The following is a 19,820-nucleotide window of genomic DNA, read 5'->3' on the forward strand; positions in this document are numbered from 1 at the left end:
GCAGTCTTGCTTCAGCTGGGGATGGGCCCAAACTGGTGCGGAGGAGGAAGGGACGTGGGGCCAGCCACCCCCAGGGCTTCCCCGGGTCCCCTCACTGGTGCGGGTGGAGACGGAACAAGACCCAAGAGCCTTCCTGGCACACATCTCCCTCCCTGGGCTCATAAACGGGAAGGGCTGTGGCCACGCAAGGTACCATCATGGTTATATGTTTCTGAATTGCTCCTGCCGCCATCCCAGCTCACAGTTTACCAGCCAGGGCCCTGCCCATAATTGTTCTAAATGTGCTTAAATAAGGTGACACATCATTGCAGGGTGGGATACATTTCTCCACCCGGAAGCCTAAATGGGTTACCAGCCAGCCAGACCCCACGGCTCTAGGAAGAAGGTTCTGGTGTGGCTACAGCAGCATCGTGCTGCCTCACCACTGGACCCCGATCTTCGAAGCAAATGATGTATAACTACAAAACAGGTTAACAGTGAAGAAGCCTCAAGTTTATTTTTTTCCTGCAGAAAATAACTTTCTGCCTCAGAAGGAAGGAGAATTCTGAGAATTCTCTTATCCTTCCCGGGAGCAGGGTGGTATTTATTTCGAACTTTGCATCCCCCATTAATTCACAAGTTAAAATCCTAACCCCCAGGGTGATGGTGTTAGGAGGTGAGGGCTCTGAGCACTGAGGTCACACGAGTGGAGCCTTCACAGGTGGGATCTGTGCTCTTATCAAAAGGAACTCAAGGAGCCCCCTCTCTGCTCTCCACCACGTGAGGACATGATGAGAGGTCAGCTGTCCACAGGCAGGAAGAGGCCGTTGCTAGAACCTGACCCTGCTGACACCCCGTCCTTGGACGACTATCAAAAAGTCTACAAACAATAAATGCTGAGAGGGTGGAGAAAAGGGAATGCCTCTACACTGCTGCTGGGAATGTAAGTTGGTGCTTACATACCATACTCCATATGGTAAACAGTATGGAGGTTCCTTAAAACTAAAAACAGAGCTAGCATATGACCCAGCAACCCCATTCCTGGGCATATATCTGGAAAAAAAAACAATTCAAAAAGATACACATACCCCATTGCCAAGACATGGAAGTAACCTAAATGTCCATCGACAAATGAATGGATAAAGAAGATGTGGTATGTATATACAATGGAGTACTCCTCAATCATAAAAAAGAATGAAATAATGCCATTTGCAGCAACATGGATGGGCCTAGAGATGATCACACTGAGTCAACAGATAAATGACCTCACTTATATGTGGAATTAAATTAAAAAGAGATACAAAAGAACTTATTTACAAAATGGAAACAGACTCACTGATTTAGAAAACAAACTTATGGTTACCCAAGGGGAAAGGTTGGGAGGAGAGAGAGAAATTAGAGGAGCTTGGGATTAACATATACATACCACTATAAATAAAACAGGTAACTAACAAGGACCTACTGCATAGCACAGGGAACTCTATTCAACATTCTGTAATACTTAAATGGGAAAAGAACGTGAAAAAGGATACATGTATATGTGTAACTGAAACACTGTGCTGTAGACCTGAAACTGACATGACATTGTAAATCAGCTGTACTCCGATATAAAATAAAAATGAAAAAAGAAAGCAATGGATTGATTATAAAAAAAGAAGAAAAAGAAAAGAAATATCTGGTGTTGAAGCTGCCCCAGTCTGCAGTGTTCCGTTGTAGAAGCCAAGCAGACTTAGGGTCAGAGGATGCTCCAGCATCCTGCCCAGAGAACTGCCAGTGGGACCCCCTCCAGGAGAAGGAATGTGGTGACAGAAATTGCTCACGGGAGCGAGACACAGGTCTACAGCTAGGCTGCCCCCAACTCACTGCGGGACACCAGGCAGGGACACACCCGACAGCAACCGGGGCGGAGGGGGACAAACTCATGTCCCATCAGAAGCAATAAAGGGGAACTTCTCTGGTGGTCCACTGGTTAAGACTCTGTGCTTCCAATGCAGGGGGGTGTGGGTTCAAACCCTGGTTGGGTTACCAAGATCCCACATGCCATGTGGCATGGCCAAAAAAATTGAAAATAAAAATTAAAAAAAGAAGCAAGGAAGGGAACTGAGAACATCCCAACCCAAGTAGGGACGATTCAAGAGGAAGCAACGAGTGCCACTGACCCTGCGAAGAGCAGTGTGTTATGGGAGGGTTGACACCATTCACAGGGGCCCCGAGAGTCAGGGCCAGCCCTCCCATCTTTGCACCCCTGGTGGTGGCCTGGATCCCAGGAAGCTGCCATGAACAAAGGAGGGTAAAAGGATTTGACTTACACTAATAGTAGCAAGGGGCTTCCCCAGCGCCAGTGCACACGCTGGTTTGATCCCCAGGCTGGGAAGATCCCCTGGAGAAGGACATGGCAACCCACTCCAGGATTCCTGTCTGGGAAACCCCATGGAGAGAGGAGCCTGGTGGGCCCTGTCCATGGGGCTGCAGAAGAGCCAGACATGACTTAGCGACTAAACATGACAGCAAGTAGCAAAGCCACCTGTTCTTCGTCAAGCATGTGTCCTGCAGGCAAAATTACAGAGATGATGGAGTGAATCAAGGCCCCAACCTTCCCTCGGAAACATCTCACTCACGGTGTCACCACCGTGAGGACTGTCACTGAGTCACAGGGGCCGCTAGCACCACAGTGACAGAACTTACGCGGCCTGTTCTCCCCACTCAACGCCAAGTTCCCTGAAGGCGGGAACCACATGTGACCATCACCCAGTCTGCACAGCCTGCAGGGAATAACAGGCCTCAGAAGAATGTGGTAAGTGTCCCTCCAAGGATCAGCACATAAGTCACCTGTGGAAGATGCTTACGGTGGCATACCATCCAGCCCTAAAAAGGAAGGAGCTAGTGACCCACACTATGACGCGGATGAACCCTGAAAACATCGTGCTAAGTGAGAGAAGCCAGACACAAAAGGCCACTTGGTGTGTGTTCTGGATGTGAAGTATCCAGAACAGGGGGCCTCCCAGGTGGTACTGGTGGTAAAGAACCTGCCTGCCAATGCGGGAGACATAAGAGACTCAGGTTTGACCCCTGATTCAGGAAGACCCCCTGGAGGAGGGCATGGCAACCCACTCCAGGACTCTTGCCTGGAGAATCCCATGGACAGAGAAGCCTGGCAGACTACAGTCCATGGGGTCGCAGAGTCGAACACAACTGAAGCGACTTGGCATGCACGCACGCATGCACATCCAGAGCAGACGGATGGGGCTGGGGTGAGTGGGAAAGTGGACTGACTGCTGAATCAGCACAGAGGCTGTTTCTGGAGTGACAAAAACGTTCTGGAACTGGAGAGCAGTGACCATTGCAGAAAAATGGGCCACACTAAGTCGTACATGTTAGAATGGTTAACTTTACGGCACAGGAATGCCACCCCAATTTTAAGAACATACTTGTCGAGTGAATGAAATGAATCTCCAAATTCATGTCCGCAGACTGCATGACTCAGGATGGGGGTTCAGGGGCCAGCCAGGCTCCCATTTGGCCCACGTGCCTGTCCACTCCGGGTCCCACACCACCATGGACCATCACATCACCTGATGCGTAGCGCGACCTCTGGCATCTCTTAGGTCTGGGAAGCCGGGGGAGGGTATATGAGGCAGGGCGTAGGCCAGGGAGCTGATTTCAGCCCATTTCAGACATTTACCCTGCGTTTAACACACTATGTAGCTTGACTGGTGGGTCTGTCATTAGAAGGCAGGGAGCGGAGGACATCATAAGACGTCCAGCCCAAGGCCCCTCACCTGTGTCTCCCCCGGCTCCGCAGGTGGGGAGAGGACCCTCTCTGGGTGCCGTGGGTGGCATGCGGCTCTGTTTGTGTCTGTCTTCCCCTACAGTCTGCGGCCCCTCGGGGCACAAATCCAGCTGTCTCCGATCCCAGACACCTGCACACAGGTGACTGATGTGTCCGCTGAGTAAACGACACTCTGTAACCAGGAGACGAGAAGCCACAGCCTGCTACGGCTTGTTTCCAAAGTGCCCGAAGGACCTGCCCCCAAAACAGCGAGGTGACACGCATTCGACCTGTCCGAAGTTTCTCCCAAGGACCGAGTCCAGCCTGCAATCTGTTATCCTAGGGCCTATGAGCCTAGAACAGCATTTATTTTTTAATCTTTTTAAAGAAATGTCTTTAAAAAAAAATTACACAACAGAGACCATGTGTACCTACAAGGCCTAAAATATTGATGTGGACAGCATCACAACTTCCTTTCCTGTGCTTTCCACACCCAAGTTTAAGGAAACGAGCCACTAAGAGTAAAACCACGGGGTCATCTGTCCTCAGAGATTAACAGACTCTAAACTTCAGCCATGGGAGAAATCAAAAGTGAAATATTTACAAGCCTCTGTAGACCTCTAGGGACGCATACATGCCAGGGATGGTCAGCACTGTGTGCGGAGCCCATCCGTCCAGAGAAAATCGACCCATCAGACCCACAACCAAGAGGCTTCTCTCCTCTCCCTGGAGCTGCAAGACAATCAGAAATCGGGGGATGACAGCAGATTTTGGATCACACACTGTGTCGTTCTCAAAAACCTAAGACTGAGGGATGTCATTCAGATGAGGGGCTGTCAATTTCATCAACGCGGCTCTCCGATCATCCTGCCCCTCGGTGCTTCACCCCGCACCTCCGAGCTGATGGCTCTGGGGACCAGAGAATGGGGTATAGCACAGCCCTCCGGTGGGGAGGGCACTGCTGTTGGACATGCCAGCACAACGCACTTGAGCAACCAAGAGCCTTAGGATGGTGCTCTCTTTCTGCCCACCTGCTAGTTACTCCTTGTTTGGGAAAGTCAGGAAGGCAAAAGGATGCAGCAAAACCCTACAGGCGTGAGGGTGTGGGGGCCCCAAACTCAGGCTCTCAGTCACGTCCACCTCTGTGTGTGTGTTTAATCTCTCAGGCATGTCCAGCTCTCTGCGACCCTTTGGATCGGAGCCCGCCAGGCTCCTCAGTCCATGAGATTTTTCAGGCAAGAATACTGGAGAGGGTTGCCATTTCCTTCTCCAAGGGACCTTCCTGAGCCAGGGCTCGAACCTGCATCCCCTGTGTCTCCTGCATTGCAGGCGGATTCTTTACCCACTGAGCCACAGGGGAAGCCCCTCAGATATGCTGAGAGGAGGCTGACTTTCCCCACGAGTGCCGAGGGCGTGAAATTTGGCTCCCCTGATGCTGCTGCCCTGATACACAGAAGCAGCCAAGAGTCAGGGGAGAGAGAACAAAGGGTGAGGGCTTCGAGGAAAGATCTGAGGAGACTGGGCTGTAAAATTAGAAGGCTGCTTCTTGGGGGCGGGGGATCTTTAGCAGTAAAATTAGGAGTTGACTTCCTGGGGGCTGCTGGTGGTAAATGGTAGACTGACCACTACTAAGGAAAACGTCTCACGAAGCTGTGCGTGTGCGCATGGACACACTACAGGTACGTACACACACATGCCACACACAGCTCTGGCGGCTGTGAGCCCACTGAGCGGCCACAAGGAGCCGGTGCGGGGGCCAGGAGGCCACAGCGTGGTGCAGACGTGAGGATCCCCTGCCGTGTGACTGCGTGGCCCCAGTTCTGAAATAAAGTCCTTGAGGCCAACAAACTCTTGCCCTGTGTGTTCTAAGCTTCTTACTCCTGCATAATCATCAAGAGGCCTAGACGCTTCCCTCTTCACAACTCCTCGATGAGGGCCTGGCACACAACAGATTCAGTAAATGTTCTTGATGAAATAGACTGCCAAGAACCACAGTGAGATCCACTCAGGCCTGAGGTCACCACCGCCTCCTCCCTTGGCCTGGTGGAGGTGAAGACAGGGTCCCCAGATTAGATTTTCAGATGCCTCCTTGTTTCCTGTCAAGAGAGATAAGGACCAGGATGCATTTTAAGGGGCCGGGGGAGATGGGGGGGTTGTTGTGTCCAGCAGGCACCCTTCCTGGCTCTGCGTGCCTAGCCGAGGACCCTGGACAAATCACTAGGATCCTTGAGGCCTCGGTTGACTGTGTGCAGAATGAAGGTAGGGCTTCTGGACCTCCCAGGCCCATCAGCTCTTGGAGTCAGGAGCCACAGCCGTGAGGAACCAATGACTTCCAACCTCTTCCCAGGGAAAGGCCCAGTGTCACTGCCATTCAACAAACATGAAAGTTGCAGGTTGGAGGGAAAAGTCATTTCAGTGACACAGTGGGTAATGAAGGGCCGAGCCAGGGCTGGGGCCTGACCTTCAGGACTGCAGTTTGGCCAGAGTCTAGGCTCTGGCTATTAAAAGCTGCAGACAGAGCATCTCAACTGAGGGAGAGGAGGGGATGAGGGATGCAGCGCCAACGGCACCTCCTTTAAGCTGCTCCAACCGGAGGGCGGCACTAGGGCCACCCTTGTCCTACAGCAGGTCAGTAACCCAGCTCTGCCCAGAGAGCCCAAGGGGGGCTGGCTCCTTAGGCTCCGTCCCCTGATTCACAGGTCTTTGCAAGCCCACCATGACTCCCTGGTCCACCATAAGTCCCAAGCCCTCACCGTGAACTCTAACCTCCACCATGACCCCTAGGATCCCACAATGAGATGCAACACCCATCACGACCCCTAGGCCTACACCATGAGTTCCAACCCCCACCTTGACCCCCAGACTCCCACCATGAGCTCCAACACCCAACATGACCCCAGACCCCCACCATGAATTCCAACCCCCACCATGACCCCTAGACACCCACCATGAGATCTAACCCCCACCATGACTCCCTGGCCCCCAGCAAGAGCCTCAGACACCCACAGGAAAGCCCCTGCAACCTCCCACCCACACTCTCAAGGCATAGCAGGTTCTGACTCCTGCGCCACTGTCCATTAGTCAAACCACCTCTTTCCCACAGGAGGGTTCACTTCTTTCCTTCCTCAAACTGGCCTGTAATGGCAGGAATCTGTCTCAGGGCTCAAGACCAGGCTGTACCAGGGGGAAGCTGAGCCCGCCACACTCCTTCACACCCAGGAACCCCAGGAGTCGGAGGTCCAGGCCCAAAATTCTAGGGGGGGACAGCTGGGGGACATACCCACCCAGGTGTCCCTGAGCCGCCAGGACCCTCCGACCCAGTTCTACAGACGGACCTGCCTCGCAGGGGACTTCACTGGCCCAGAAGCTGGCGGCCTTGGCCCTGGTGCCTCTACTGTACAGCCTGTGGGCGGAGGGCCTACCACACCTCATGCACAGAGACTCCTGTTTACCTCAGGCCTCAGGGTGCTGCCCCTTCTAAGCCCCCTTTAAAAAGCAAATGAGCACTGAGCTAGAAGAACAGATTCTGGAGTAAATGCCTCCACTCCAGCCTCGGCCCTGCAAACTCCTAGGGCAGCAGGCGCTGAGCAGGAGTCTGCTGGACCCAGCAGGGCCCAGAGCTGGAAACAACTCAGCGCCTGGGGCTTCAAGGAGAGCACAGACACTCGGAGCCAGACATACAGACGCAGGGCCTGCTAACGACTGAACCGGTCCCACCAGAAGCTGGAGAGAGCAATCTCCTGCAGTCTTTGGAACTGAAATATACTCTCCCCTAAATCCCTTGACTTATTACTCAGCTGTGTTGAATGTACACTTGGCATCTCCTCAATTGGATGCCAAGCTCCCAGAGGACACGATGTGACATTCAGAGTAGGGTATGCTTTCCCACTGTAAGAGGTTTCAAATACTGTACCATGAAGGATAAGCCTGGCACTCTGATGTCACGGACGTGGCTGTGATTCCTGGCTCTAGGGCTCACTGGCCATGTGACCCTGAGGGAGTCATATGTAACCTCCCTGGCCCTCCTCTGAAAAACTGGGACACCACCCACCGTTCCTTCAGAGGGTAGTTGGGAAGAATAAATAAGACGGCTCAGAACCGTGCCTAGCACACAGCCCAGGGTTCTTCATTGTTAGCCACTATCCCCCACCCTCCAAGACCTGATTTACAGGCTCTGAGAGGGGGCTCAGGCCACAGTAATCTTTAACGCCCCCCGGCCATTCCAGTGGTTGAAGAACTTGACCTAACAGAAGGCATGGGGGAGGGGGATGCTGGAGCTGGGAGTCAAAGGGCGACCCATTTACAACTCCCTGGAAGTATCAGCCTGTTTGCCAGGAAGCCAGGGAACAGCTCGTCTGCCAGGGTGTCTGTGATGCCAGCAGTCAGTACCACCTCCTCCTGCCAGCCACCCTGGAGATATAAAGAAAACAAGACCTGGGAGTCATCAAGAAGCCAGGGCGGTGGCTTGTGGCCTCTCGGCTTGCGAGGCTGTCGGCCTGGTCACTCTTTCCCTCACTCAGCATTTACTCACCAACCAGCAGATGGTGCAGAAAATGTGTGGCTCTGCGCCTAATCCAGCTCTGAGGGCAAAATGTGCATGTGACTACCAGACAGCCATGGGCGCGCTCTAAACTGTCCTTTTTTCTTCTCAAAAAGGGACCTGATCACAACATGCAATCAGACCACTGTCACAGTTCTTGAAGGAACATCAACATACCTGACTTCTGAATCTTCCTGGAATCACCTGCTTTGGATCCAAAAAAAAAAAAAAAAAGAGAGAGAGTGTCTGCACTGTAGCTGACTGCCTGAACTGGTTTTTGTATTTAAAAGTTGTATTTGGGCAGATAACATACATGACTTGTGGACTGGAAAATATGTTGATATACTGGATGGAGGAGAGTGCTTTATCTATAGATCCCTTTTGATAAAATTACAATGGCTACTTGTGCTAGTTTTTAGCAAAAAGTGTTTCCTCCAGATCGCCATTCAGGGGTTCCCATTACACCAGAGTAATTCTTATTCTACCTTTTCTTCCTTTTTTTTTCTTCTTTTTCCCAACAACTTTTTTTTTCAAGATTTTTTTGAATGTGGACCACTTTTAAAGTTTTTATTGAATTTGTTACAATACTGCTTCTGTTTTATGTTTTGGATTTTTGGCTGCAAGGCATGTGGAATCTTAGCTCCCCAACCAGGGATCAAACCTGCATCCCCTGCATTGGAAGGTGAAACCCCAACAGCATTTTCTTTTAATAAATAAGGACACTATTAAAAGGAATGCAATGCTTGCTGGCACAAAGCGTCTAGCCAAGCGACAGTTCTTAAACTCCCCTTACCAGGTGACATCATTGGCCTTCCCCCTGGACAGGGTCCTAGTGAAAATGGACATTTTAGTGCTTGGAAAGCTAATTGGAAGCAGAGATGATGATGCCGATGACAGTATTGTACTATTACACCTTCATACAATACTTAACATGCTCTTTGCAAGACACTTCCAATTATTGTACTTAAGTCAAGCGTCACAGCGGCCAAGTCAATTCTCACGTTCTCCCATTAAATTATTAACAATCTGCTCATAAAAAAGACTCCCCATTGCCTGTAAAAGGGCGCCAGGAAACTTACGGCTCTTTCTCGGGGCCTCTCTGATGAGCTCAGAGCAACCCTGAGCTCTTGAGGCATCAGCTCGGGAGCTGGGTGCTACCCCGACGGCTGTGTAGTAATCCCGTGGAATGAGTGAGTAGGCTGCCCCTTCAGCAAGGCTCCCATGCTGGAGGCTCCAAACATTCCATCCAAATCAGGGCAGTCCCACTCTGTCCTCAAAAAATGCCAGCGTCTGGCCCCAATCTGGAGGCCAAGGTGGCAGCGATTTTTCCAGGCTGGTGGTCAGATGCTTTGGGAAGAGGGGACAGAGGGGAAACTGGAGTGCCAGTCTCCTTGGTGGGCACATCTCCCATCAGTACCGAGTCTGATGTGTGCACGGAGATGCTGCCGCGCCCTGCGCGCTGAGTGCTGCCGACCTGCGGGCAGAGGATGACGGGCGGCCGCCAGCCCTCACGCTCCTTTCCCTTCCCCTTCTCCGCCTTCGGGAATGAGACGGCGTGACCTGGGACAAAGGCCTGCAGGTAGGACAGGGCTCGGACCACCCCAGAATCGATGCTTCCCCCCCGCCACACACACACACACACACTTAGTCCCGGGGCTCTGTGACCCGCTCCCGCGGCTGCCATCGCCCCCGCCAGGTGAGCGCCCGCCAGGTGTCTCCCGCCGGCGGGGGCGGCCTCCCGCGCCTCACCTGCGTGAAATACAAGTTCATCAGCGTAAGGGTGAAGAACTGGAGGCACACGGGGAAGCAGTAGAGCAGCCAGAAGACGAAGGGGCTGAGCGCGTTGGCCGCCACGAAGTCTCTGAAGTAGAAGGAGAAGAGGACGGTCCGCAGGGAGGCCCAGAAGAGGCAGAGGAAGAGGAAGACACTCTGGTAGCTGAGCCGCTTGTGGCGGTAGCGCAGCACCAGCCAGAGCTGCACGTAGATGAACACGAAGAGCAGCGAGTAGAACACGGTGTAGACGATGGTGAGGCCGAGCTTCACGTAGGGGGGCACGGCCGGCGTCAGCGTGGGCGGCAGCGAGTCGTTACGGACGGGGTCCCACGGCTGGGCCTCCATCGGGCCAGGGGCGCTGCGGCGCGACCCGGGCGCTCCGGCTTCATCTGGGCGCGCAGCCGCCGCCGCCGCCCCCCCCGCGGGGGTCTCCGCGCATCGCGCTCCACCCGGAGCCCGGCGACTGGAGGAAAGAAAACAAGCCGCACTTCCTCCCCCGGCACCACATGATTCACTGGGGCGGCCTTTGTCTGCGATTGGCAGCGCCGCGCCCGCCGCCCCCGCGCGCCCGCCAGCCCCGCGCGCCCCCACGAGCACCGCCCCCGCGCCGCGCCCCCCGCCCGCCCCGCCCCCTGCCCGGCCGCCAGGCCCCCGGAGCCCCGCCCCCTGCCCCGCGCGCTCCGCGCCCCTCCTGCTCGGCGCGCCCCCGCGCGCCCGCCAGCCCCGCGCGCCCCCCCGAGCACCGCCCCCGCGCCGCGCCCCCCGCCCGCCCCGCCCGGCCGCCAGGCCCCCGGAGCCCCGCCCCCTGCCCCGCGCGCTCCGCGCCCCTCCTGCTCGGCGCGCCCCCGCGCCGCGCCCCCCGCCCCGCCCCCTGCCCGGCCGCCAGGCCCCCGGAGCCCCGCCCCCTGCCCCGCGCGCCCCGCGCCCCTCCTGCTCGGCGCGCCCTCGCGCCCGCCGCCCGCCTGTAGCCCCCCCAGAACCACCCGCTGCAGCGTCGCCCACTGCGCAGATCCCCGCGCTTCGCGCTCTCTGCTGATGGTTACTTGTTGTTTTGCAACAAGAAGTTATTTTATTTCAACAACGACAAACGTTACAAAGAAATTTCTTTCTAACTTTTCAAAATAAAACTTTACGACTCTATGGCGATGAAGTGACTGCCGTTTTTCCTTTTTCATGCTGGAGTGATGCTTATTTCTAAATCCAGAAATGCCGAAGACAGGGTTTGTGTTTCTGAGGTCAGGTTTGTATACGCCGAGGGAGGAAAAGAATGACTGCCGCCTGCTCTCCGTGGTAAGCAGGGCTGTTTCCTCCCGGAGATCCACAGGGAGCGCCCCACACGGGGCTCCCGCGGAGGGGTGGGGATGCTCACCTCTCACCTCCCGGGAAAGCAGCTGGGGCACCGGAGGGAGGCCCCCTGACCTCAGAGTGGGGGTGATCGCCTCTGATTCCGATGCAACCCGCGGTCTGCGCATCAGACAGACAAGCCCTCTGGTTTGCCGTGGCCGAGGAGTCGCTCCTCGAAGGCCATGACTCAGTTTACATCCCCAGGGGGGCTCTGTAGCATCACCTTAGGGGTGCTGGAGTTGTAGAGTGCCGTGGGAGAGAGCGCTCGCCAAGCTGCCCTCTGGAAACCGCTGCCCTAGGCAAGCGATTTCGGTAAACAGAAGAAAGAGACCGGTATCTCCAAGACTCCAGTAATATCTTGTGATTTATTTTTTCATCTCAAGTTAAGAGTCGACTTTGTTCCTAATCGTGTGTTCTCTTTCATTAAAACAGCGTCCTCCCCTCCCGGCCCCGCACCGGTGGAACATAGACCAGCCCCGCTTTTCCAACCAATTATTTAGTGCTTGCACCCTGCTCGTATGTTTCAGGTGCTTCATCAGGTTGCCTTTGGTGTCAAGCTCCTTTTCTAGTTACTCTCTCCTTTCCCTTTCTCGCTTGCCCCTCATTGTTCTGAGGATAAAGTCCAAACTCCTACCCTAGCTCACCTCACCGACTTGTCCCTTAAGAGGTGTTAATGAATGTTAACACCTCTTAACTACTGTTGCCAAGGAAACCCTTTCCACCCCTTACTCCAACAGCTGGCCAAATCCTATTCATCTGTAAGGGGGTTGGTTACTTCCTCCAGAAAGTCTTTCCTAACCACGTCACCAGGGTCTCAGTATTAGGGTGGGTGCAAGGAATAAGCTTTCCCTGGTGGCTCAGTTGGTAAAGAATCTGCCGGCAATGCAGGAGACCATCTGCAATGCAGGTGACCTGGGTTCTATCCCTGGGTGGGGAAGATCCCCTGGAGAAGGAAATGGCAACCCGCTCCAGTATTCTTGCCTGGAGAATCCCCATGGACAGAGGAGCCTGGCAGGCTATAGTCCATGGGGTCCCAACAGTTGGACACAACTTAGTGAGTAAACCACCACCATCAAGAAATAAGTGAGATGAGTGACAGTTATGCAAGGATGCCTTCGTCTTCACATGTGTTCTGTGTCCAGATTTCCTTTTTATACTAACTCCAGGGCTTCCCTAATAGCTCAGTTGGTAAACAATCCACCTGCAATGCAGGAGACCCCGGTTCAATTCCTGGGTTGGGAAGATCCGCTAGTGAAGGGATAGGCTACCCACTCCAGGATTCTTGGGCTTCCCTTGTGGCTCAATTGGTAAAAAAAAAAAAAATCCACCTGCAATGTGGGAGACCTGGGTTCAGTCCCTGGGTTGGAAAGATCCCCTGGAAAAGGGAAAGGCTACCCACTCCAGTATTCTGGCCTGGAGAAGTCCATGGACTGGGTTGCAAAGAGTTGGACACAGCTGAGCGACTTTCACTTTCACCAGTCGTGTTAGATTAGGACCACTCTAATAACCTCATCTTTTATTATTACTATTGTTATTATTAACTTGGGTAAATGTATCATATATTATTAACACAAGTATAATATAACATGCATATAACACAGCAAGGAATTGAGTCCTCAGGCCCTCGGAATCTCCCAATTCTTACTCTTTCCAATTGGTCCCCTAACCATCCATGAAAGACAAGAGAAGGTTGTGATTAAAGTCAGATATTTTAAGTCAGGAACCCACATAACCTCTCTTTTGGTTTAGTTGTGGTTGCGAAAGATAAGATGCGATTTTCGCATAGTCAGTGAAAGTCCCTGGTTTCCAGGCTGCCTGGAACTAGAATTTAAGATCCTGCCAGCGGCTTCCCCAGTGGCTCAGATGGTAAAGAATCTGCCTGCAATGCAGGAGACCTGGGTTCAACCCCTGGATGGGGAAGATCCCCTAGTGAAGAGAATGGCTACCCACTCCAGTATTCTCACCTGGAGAATTCCTTGGACAGAGGAGCAAAGAGTCAGACATGACTGAGTGACTAACACAACTACAATCGCTTCTTAAGCTTTCTGGACTTCGCATCAGCCACTCCACCCCACAGTTTTCCATCCTTTGTGCCCTTCATGCTGTTCTCTGGCAGCCACCCCTTGGTTTCTCAATGCCTTAACTTCAGTGGGACCTCCACTCTGCTGGGTGACCTTCACACAAGCAACCACAAGTGACATTGTGCCTGTCTTAATACAACTTGAATTTTAACCGCCCTTAGATTCAACCAGGCAATCAATCTCAAATTCAACCCCATCCCCTGACCCTGCTGTTGATTTCAGTACTTCTCGGGATTCTTGATTACAAACAAGAGAAATAAATTGTGTTTAATTTCTTTTACCCCAATCTCTGCCTTCTTCTTCATATGTGTTCTCTCGTTGTCCAAGTTTCCTCTTTTTCTACTGACTCCAGTCATATTGGATTAGGACCCACTCTATTGACCTCATCTTTGATTATTAAACTTTGGTAAATTTAAGCTGAAAAAGAATGTATTAAAAGGTACTTTATGTAGCTCACAAAATCCTCAGGAGCTCTGGAGGAGTTTGGAAGCTAAGAAAGAAGAATGACGCCCAAGATAATCCTGCAGAACTGGTTCTGTAGGAATACTGTTGCTGCCACCCCAGCCTCTTACGTGGTAGTTTACACCACAGACCTCCCCAGTGCTGGACACTGGAAATGCCCTCTATCAACTTTGAATGAAGATAATGCAAACGATAGAAAACCTGGCTAATAATGGGTTAAACACAAGTGCTTATTTTTCTCATCTGTCTAGAAGTTAGTAGCTGCAAACATGGAATCAACTCTAAAAAATCTGCCAGGAATACTGGCTCTTTCAGTCTGCTTTACTACCCTTAGCTTATTGGCTTTAATCTTCAGAGTTGTTACCTCCTGGTTGCAAGATAGCTGCTACAGCCCTAGATATTGCATATATATTCAAGTTAGAAATTGAGAGAAGACAGAAAGGGTGATTCCTGTATCAAGAAGGCAAAGGTTTTCCAGAAATCTCAAGACAAAGCTCCATCTATATCTCTCCAGCCAGAAGTGTGCATATAACCATGAGAGAAGTTAGGAGTGCATGCCCAGCCTGGATGAGGCTTAGAAAAAGGTTGGTAAAGGGTGTTGGTGGCGTGAATCCCTGTCTAGAATGGAGTATGGAGTTCATGCTGCTTTGAGTCAAGAGCTTCCAATTAGAAGTCTAGGGCAGATCCACTTGATGGACTGAGCCTAGACCACATGCCCACATCCCAGCAGCAATAGTGGCTAGGAACTTGAGAATGTAGCATCTTCTGCTTCCACGGTGGGTGCTTCTGCTTCCCAGAGTAGGAAACTCGCCAGTGTAGCAAGGGAGTTCAGATGCTGGGGGTACAAAATGGTGGCAAATAATTTCCTATACAGCTATAGATTTCCCCAGTTGATTATATGTGTGCTCAGTCGCTCAGTTGTGCCCAACTCTTTGTGACCCCATGGACTGTAGCCCGCCAGGCTCCTCTGTCCATGGGATTTTCTAGGCCAGAACACTGCAGGGGGTTGCCCTTTCCTACTCCAGGGGATCTTCCTGACCCAGAGATTGAACCCACATCTCTTTCGTCTTCTGCATTGGCAGGCAGGTTCTTTCTACTGCACTACCTGGGAAGCACTAGATTATTATATGCACATAGTTAAAAATTAAGATGTAACTTTTTGGAAAAGGGATATAACATTTGCATGAAATTATCTCTTTTAAATTATCTGCCAACTATCCTCAGAAATTCTTTTTTTTTTTTAATTGTGGGGTGTTTTTTTTTTGTTTTTTAAAATTTCTTAGCCATGCCCCATGGCATGCAAGATCTTGGTTCCCTGATCAGGAATTTTACCTGTACCCCCTGCAGTGGAAGCTTGAAGTCTTAACCAATGGACTGCCGGAGAAGTCCCTCAGAAATTCTTTTAAATATTTAAAGGGTGAGAAGAAGGCAAGCCAAAGAAGGAATTTCTGTTTTGCCTCTTGGCTGGTCAATGAGATCCAACTATTACTGGGCATCTCTCCCAGCTCTGAACTTCCTGTCCTGACCGAGTGCCCAGGTAGCCAGGACCCCCAGCTGTGCAACAGCCCCGGGCCTACTGACCCGGACAAACCCGGCCTCCAGACCTTCGTCACACCTCCAGCCCGGCTCCACACCAGGTTGAACGTGGCTGTCTGTGTTCCACTTCAGAGAACTAGGATTTCCAAGGTGGTAAGTAGTAATAGCTCAGTGTGCGTGCGCAGTCACGGAGTCGTGTCTGACTCTTTGCGACTCTGTCCATGGGATTTCCCAGGCAAGAACACTGGAGTGGTTGCCATTCCCTCTACAGTAGCTTATTTCAATAAATAAATCCTTGTTGGCATTTTCCTGGGAAAGAGCCCTCCTCGGTACTGCTGATTCCAGCCAGAGAAATATATGATAGTTAGAAACAGCAGGACTAACCACAGCCTGCTCAATCTAGGACATTAAGACAGACACCTAGAAGGGACATACTAACCAGGAACTGGGTCAACTAAAGAGGTCACACCCCCTGCACAATGGCCGCTAGGCTTATTTGTATTCATAGATGTACATTGTTAGGTGAAACTGCTCAGCCATTACAGTAGCCACAGAATTATTGCTTTTCTACATTTAAAAAATTCAACCCCTGAACACTTTGTGTCTTGTGGCTTTCAGCCTTCAGATTCCACTCCTAACAAGACTGGCTTTATAGGTTTGGTCTGGTTTTTGCTCTAAGTGACACGTCCTGCTTTGCCAAATGTAAAGTGATTTTTAAAAATGACAATCCCTTTGTTTCTATGATTAACACAACACATAGTTAGGTATGTTTGATTAATTACTGAATGAGCAATGAATTTGCTGGCAGTGGTTTTCTCAGCAATTCAGGACAAAGTCAACATCACTTGTGAGTTTTTGTTTTTTGTGTGTTTTTTTGGTCTAAATTGCAATCAAACTTTGAAAGCTAAGGGTGTCAAAGGTTTCAGGAATGCTAAGAGATTCAAGGGGTGAGAGCAAAAGTGATAAGGGTTTTGCAAGCTGATTCTCATGGGAAGTTTTTTTCAACAAATACAGCTCACGTTTTGTGAAATATGATTCACTTATCTACTTTTCTCAATCTCATGTTTGTAATTCCTAAATGTAAAGACCATGAAACATATCAGAGTTTTAAAACAACTTTATCGGATCATAAAACTCACCCATTTCAAGTGCACAACTCAATGATTTTTAGTAACTTCACCTTGTGGGGCAACTATCATCATAAATCTATGTTGAACTGTTTCATCCCCTCCCTCCCAATAATAAGCATAACAGATTTTAATTTGGCCAGGTATGGAATTATTTATAGCAAACTCTAAATCTAGGGCAATCCTTAACCACTGTCTAAGCAAACAGGCAGATGATCCAGCCCTCCTACTGTTGCTCAGACGTACTTTTTTAATGATTCAATAATCTCATTAAAACTTTGGCATTAAGTAAACTTTGGCAAAAGTTTCCCAATCAGGACTTGAACCTGAGCTCCTGCATTGGAAACAAGAAGTCTTAACCACTGGACTAACAGGAAAGTCCTTTCTAGGAATTCCTGCAAAGGCATGGTGCTGGCTAATGTTCTGTGATCTTATAGGTTCCACCCTTTCATCTCCAGAAATAGCACTTCAGGTGGCTTGACTCCAAGAGCACATGGATTTTACCCATGGAACTTCATTCTGTCTCAGGGCCTGAGAATGGCCACATCTTATTTTCAGGGGTGTCTGTACTGCAGGAAAATGATCTATTATGATGGCACCATTGGTCTCCCTGGCGCACATACGGTCAGCCCCCAAGAGGGGTTGGAGTTTCTAGGTCCAGTGAACTATGGAGATAGACTGGCTGATACCCCCAGGGCAGAACAAAAAGGATGAAGGAGAGATCTCTTGAAAATCCTTCTGGATTTCCCTGATGGTCCAGTGGTTAGGAATTCACCTGCCAATGCAGGGAACATGGGTTCCATCCCTGGTCTGGGAAGATTCCGTATGCCATCGGGGCAACTAAGCCCATGTGCCGCAGCTAGAGCCTGTGAGCTGCAGTTCCTGAGCCCGTGTACCCTAGAGCCCGTGTACCCTAGAGCCCGTGCTCTGCAAGAGAAGCCGTCCCAATGAGAGGCCTGAGCACTGCAACTAGGGAGCAGCTCGCGTGCAGCAAGGAAAAACTAGTGCAGCCAAAAATAGATAAATGTTAATCTTAAAAAAAAAAAAAAAAAAAAAGATTTTTCTTAAAAAAAAGAAAGGCCTTCTGAGAAGGCAGTTCAAGAGGTTGAACCACATCCAATTTCTGTGAGTCCTGAAGCTTCTTCTTCACTGTTAGAGATCTTCTTTAGGAAAAGACCAGCAAAACTACAAATACAAAACTGGGTACTAAAGTGAATCATTTATTTAGAATAACACATCACATTTAAGAAGACTGTCAGTCCCATGAACACCATAAAATCCAGAAGAATAGTGAATATTTTCACTTATCTGAAGCATCTCTAAATTCCCTTTCCTTACATTTTTCTTTGGTCTTCATACTCCTCTTCGTATAAGAGTGATTCTGCAATGTAATTTTCTGTAGAGAAATAGAATTCTCTTTCTATAATAGACAGAGAATTCTTTTCTCTAGCCCAGTTGATAAAACACTGCTTTTATTATTGAAGTTCAGGAGAGTTTCAGCCACACAACTCGTCATTGTTAGTCATGGGGATTTTTAGGATTGTTGTCAGTTTGGGAAAACCTCAATGAGCTTTTTTCTTCTTTCTTTCTTTCTTTCTTTTTTTGTTTTTGAGCTTTCTTTTTTAAATTAAATAATTAATTTATTGGCTGTGCTGGGTCTTCGTTGCGGCGAGGGCAGGGCTTTTTCTAGTCGTGGTGAGCAGGAGCTACTCTCTAGTGCAGGGCATGGGATTTTCATTGCGGTGACTTCTCTTGCAGCGCACATGCTCTAGAAGCACGGGGCTTCAGTAGTTGTGGCTCCCACGCTCTAGGGCATAGACTCAGTAGCTGTGGTCCACGGGCTTAGTTCAGGAGATGGTGGGGGACAGAGAAGCCTGGCGTGCTGCAGTCCGTGGGGTCGCAAAGAGTCAGACATGACTGGGCAACAACAACGGGCTTAGTCACCCCAAGGTATGTGGGAGCTTCCTGGTCCATCAAACCCATGTCCCAGCACTGGCAAGTGGCTTCTCAACAAGATTTTCTCACTTGTGATCTGTAGCTTTCAGGGCATCTCAAGTTTTCTTGTGTGTTGATACATCTTAGGGAGTCTTGGAGTTGGTGGCAATCCTTACCCAGTGTGCTGTGAAGTCCAGGTCATGGTGTATTGAGTTTTGAGGTCCCTCAGTATTTCAGGCCAGTCTGCTGAAAGTGAAAACAAAGGCCTCCCTAAGGAAAAATGCCTGCCAGCTCCTGGAGCCCAGACTCGCCACATCCAGAGCCTCATTTGCAGTTTTTCTCTGTGAGACAGTGCATAGAGATTGCTTTGTGTTTAGAAAGGGAAGAATGAGTTCCCTGCCTGCAGTGCCAGGACGCTGCCCCCCGCATCCTCTGGTCCTCCATCTGGAGACCAGGGAAAAGGGAGGAAGAGGATGCAAAGAAAGCAGTCCAGGATGAAGGCCAGGCTCTGGGGGTCCAGCCAGGGGCTGGTAGGGTCCAGAGATGCCCTGGGAATGGACCGACACTTCTATAGTAGATAGAGATTTAAACTTGATCCAAGAAGCACCCAGAAGCAGACCCTTTACAGAGTGCTTGCCAGCTGTGCTTCTGAAATAGGAAAACAGCCCTTAGGACACCAATTTCAACCTTTGTATCTTATCCTGGACTGAGAATAAGGAAACTAACTGTATTAGTTTGTAAGTGCTGACATAACAAGATACCACCATCTGGAGGCTTAAATCATAGAAGTTTATTGCTCAGTTCTGGAAGCTGAAAAGTCCAAGTTCAAGGAGCCAGCACGGTGGGGTTCTGCTGAGGCTCTCCTCCTGGTTTGCATGCAACCATCTTCTCCCTGTCCTCATGTGGCAGAGAGACAGTGAGTTCTCTGGTCTCTTCTTATAAGGGTGCTAACCTCATCATGAGGGCCCCATCCTCATGACCTCACCTAACCTTAATTATCTCCCAAAGGTCCCACATCCAAATGTCATCACCTTAGGGGTTAGGGCTTCCATGTGTGAATTTTAGGAAAGGGGGAGACACAATTAGGTTCTTAGTAGCACCAACTAAAGGGAGGGAATGGAAAAACCTGGAAAAGGGTTCAGGTGAGTTGGGGAGAAGCAGAGTCATAGGTATTGAGAGGCAGCTTGGGGAGCCAGCGGGTGGGTGAACGGCTGCCCCCCTCTGCTCTCAGTGACAGCACAAAGCCGTACCGTAGCCACAACAGACTTGGCCTG

The 19,820-nt window shown here is 50.6% G+C and overlaps 1 protein-coding gene across 2 annotated transcripts in view; it reads right to left on the minus strand.

Moving 5' to 3' along the window:
• The window catches only part of GPR137B (G protein-coupled receptor 137B), a 57,110-nt gene extending 46,496 nt beyond the window's left edge, over positions 1–10,614 (minus strand). The window contains exon 1 of one of the 2 annotated variants that reach the window (XM_020888332.2): positions 10,038–10,614. In XM_020888332.2, the coding sequence (XP_020743991.1) occupies positions 10,038–10,406 (369 nt within the window). In that variant the 5' untranslated portion in view covers positions 10,407–10,614. The remainder of the gene's footprint in view (positions 1–10,037) is intronic. The other variant, XM_070471049.1, reaches the window with a different exon arrangement.
• Positions 10,615–19,820: the final 9,206 nt, after the last annotated feature.

This window comes from Odocoileus virginianus, chromosome 7 (genome assembly GCF_023699985.2).
Source record: "Odocoileus virginianus isolate 20LAN1187 ecotype Illinois chromosome 7, Ovbor_1.2, whole genome shotgun sequence".
NCBI lineage: Eukaryota > Metazoa > Chordata > Mammalia > Artiodactyla > Cervidae > Odocoileus > Odocoileus virginianus.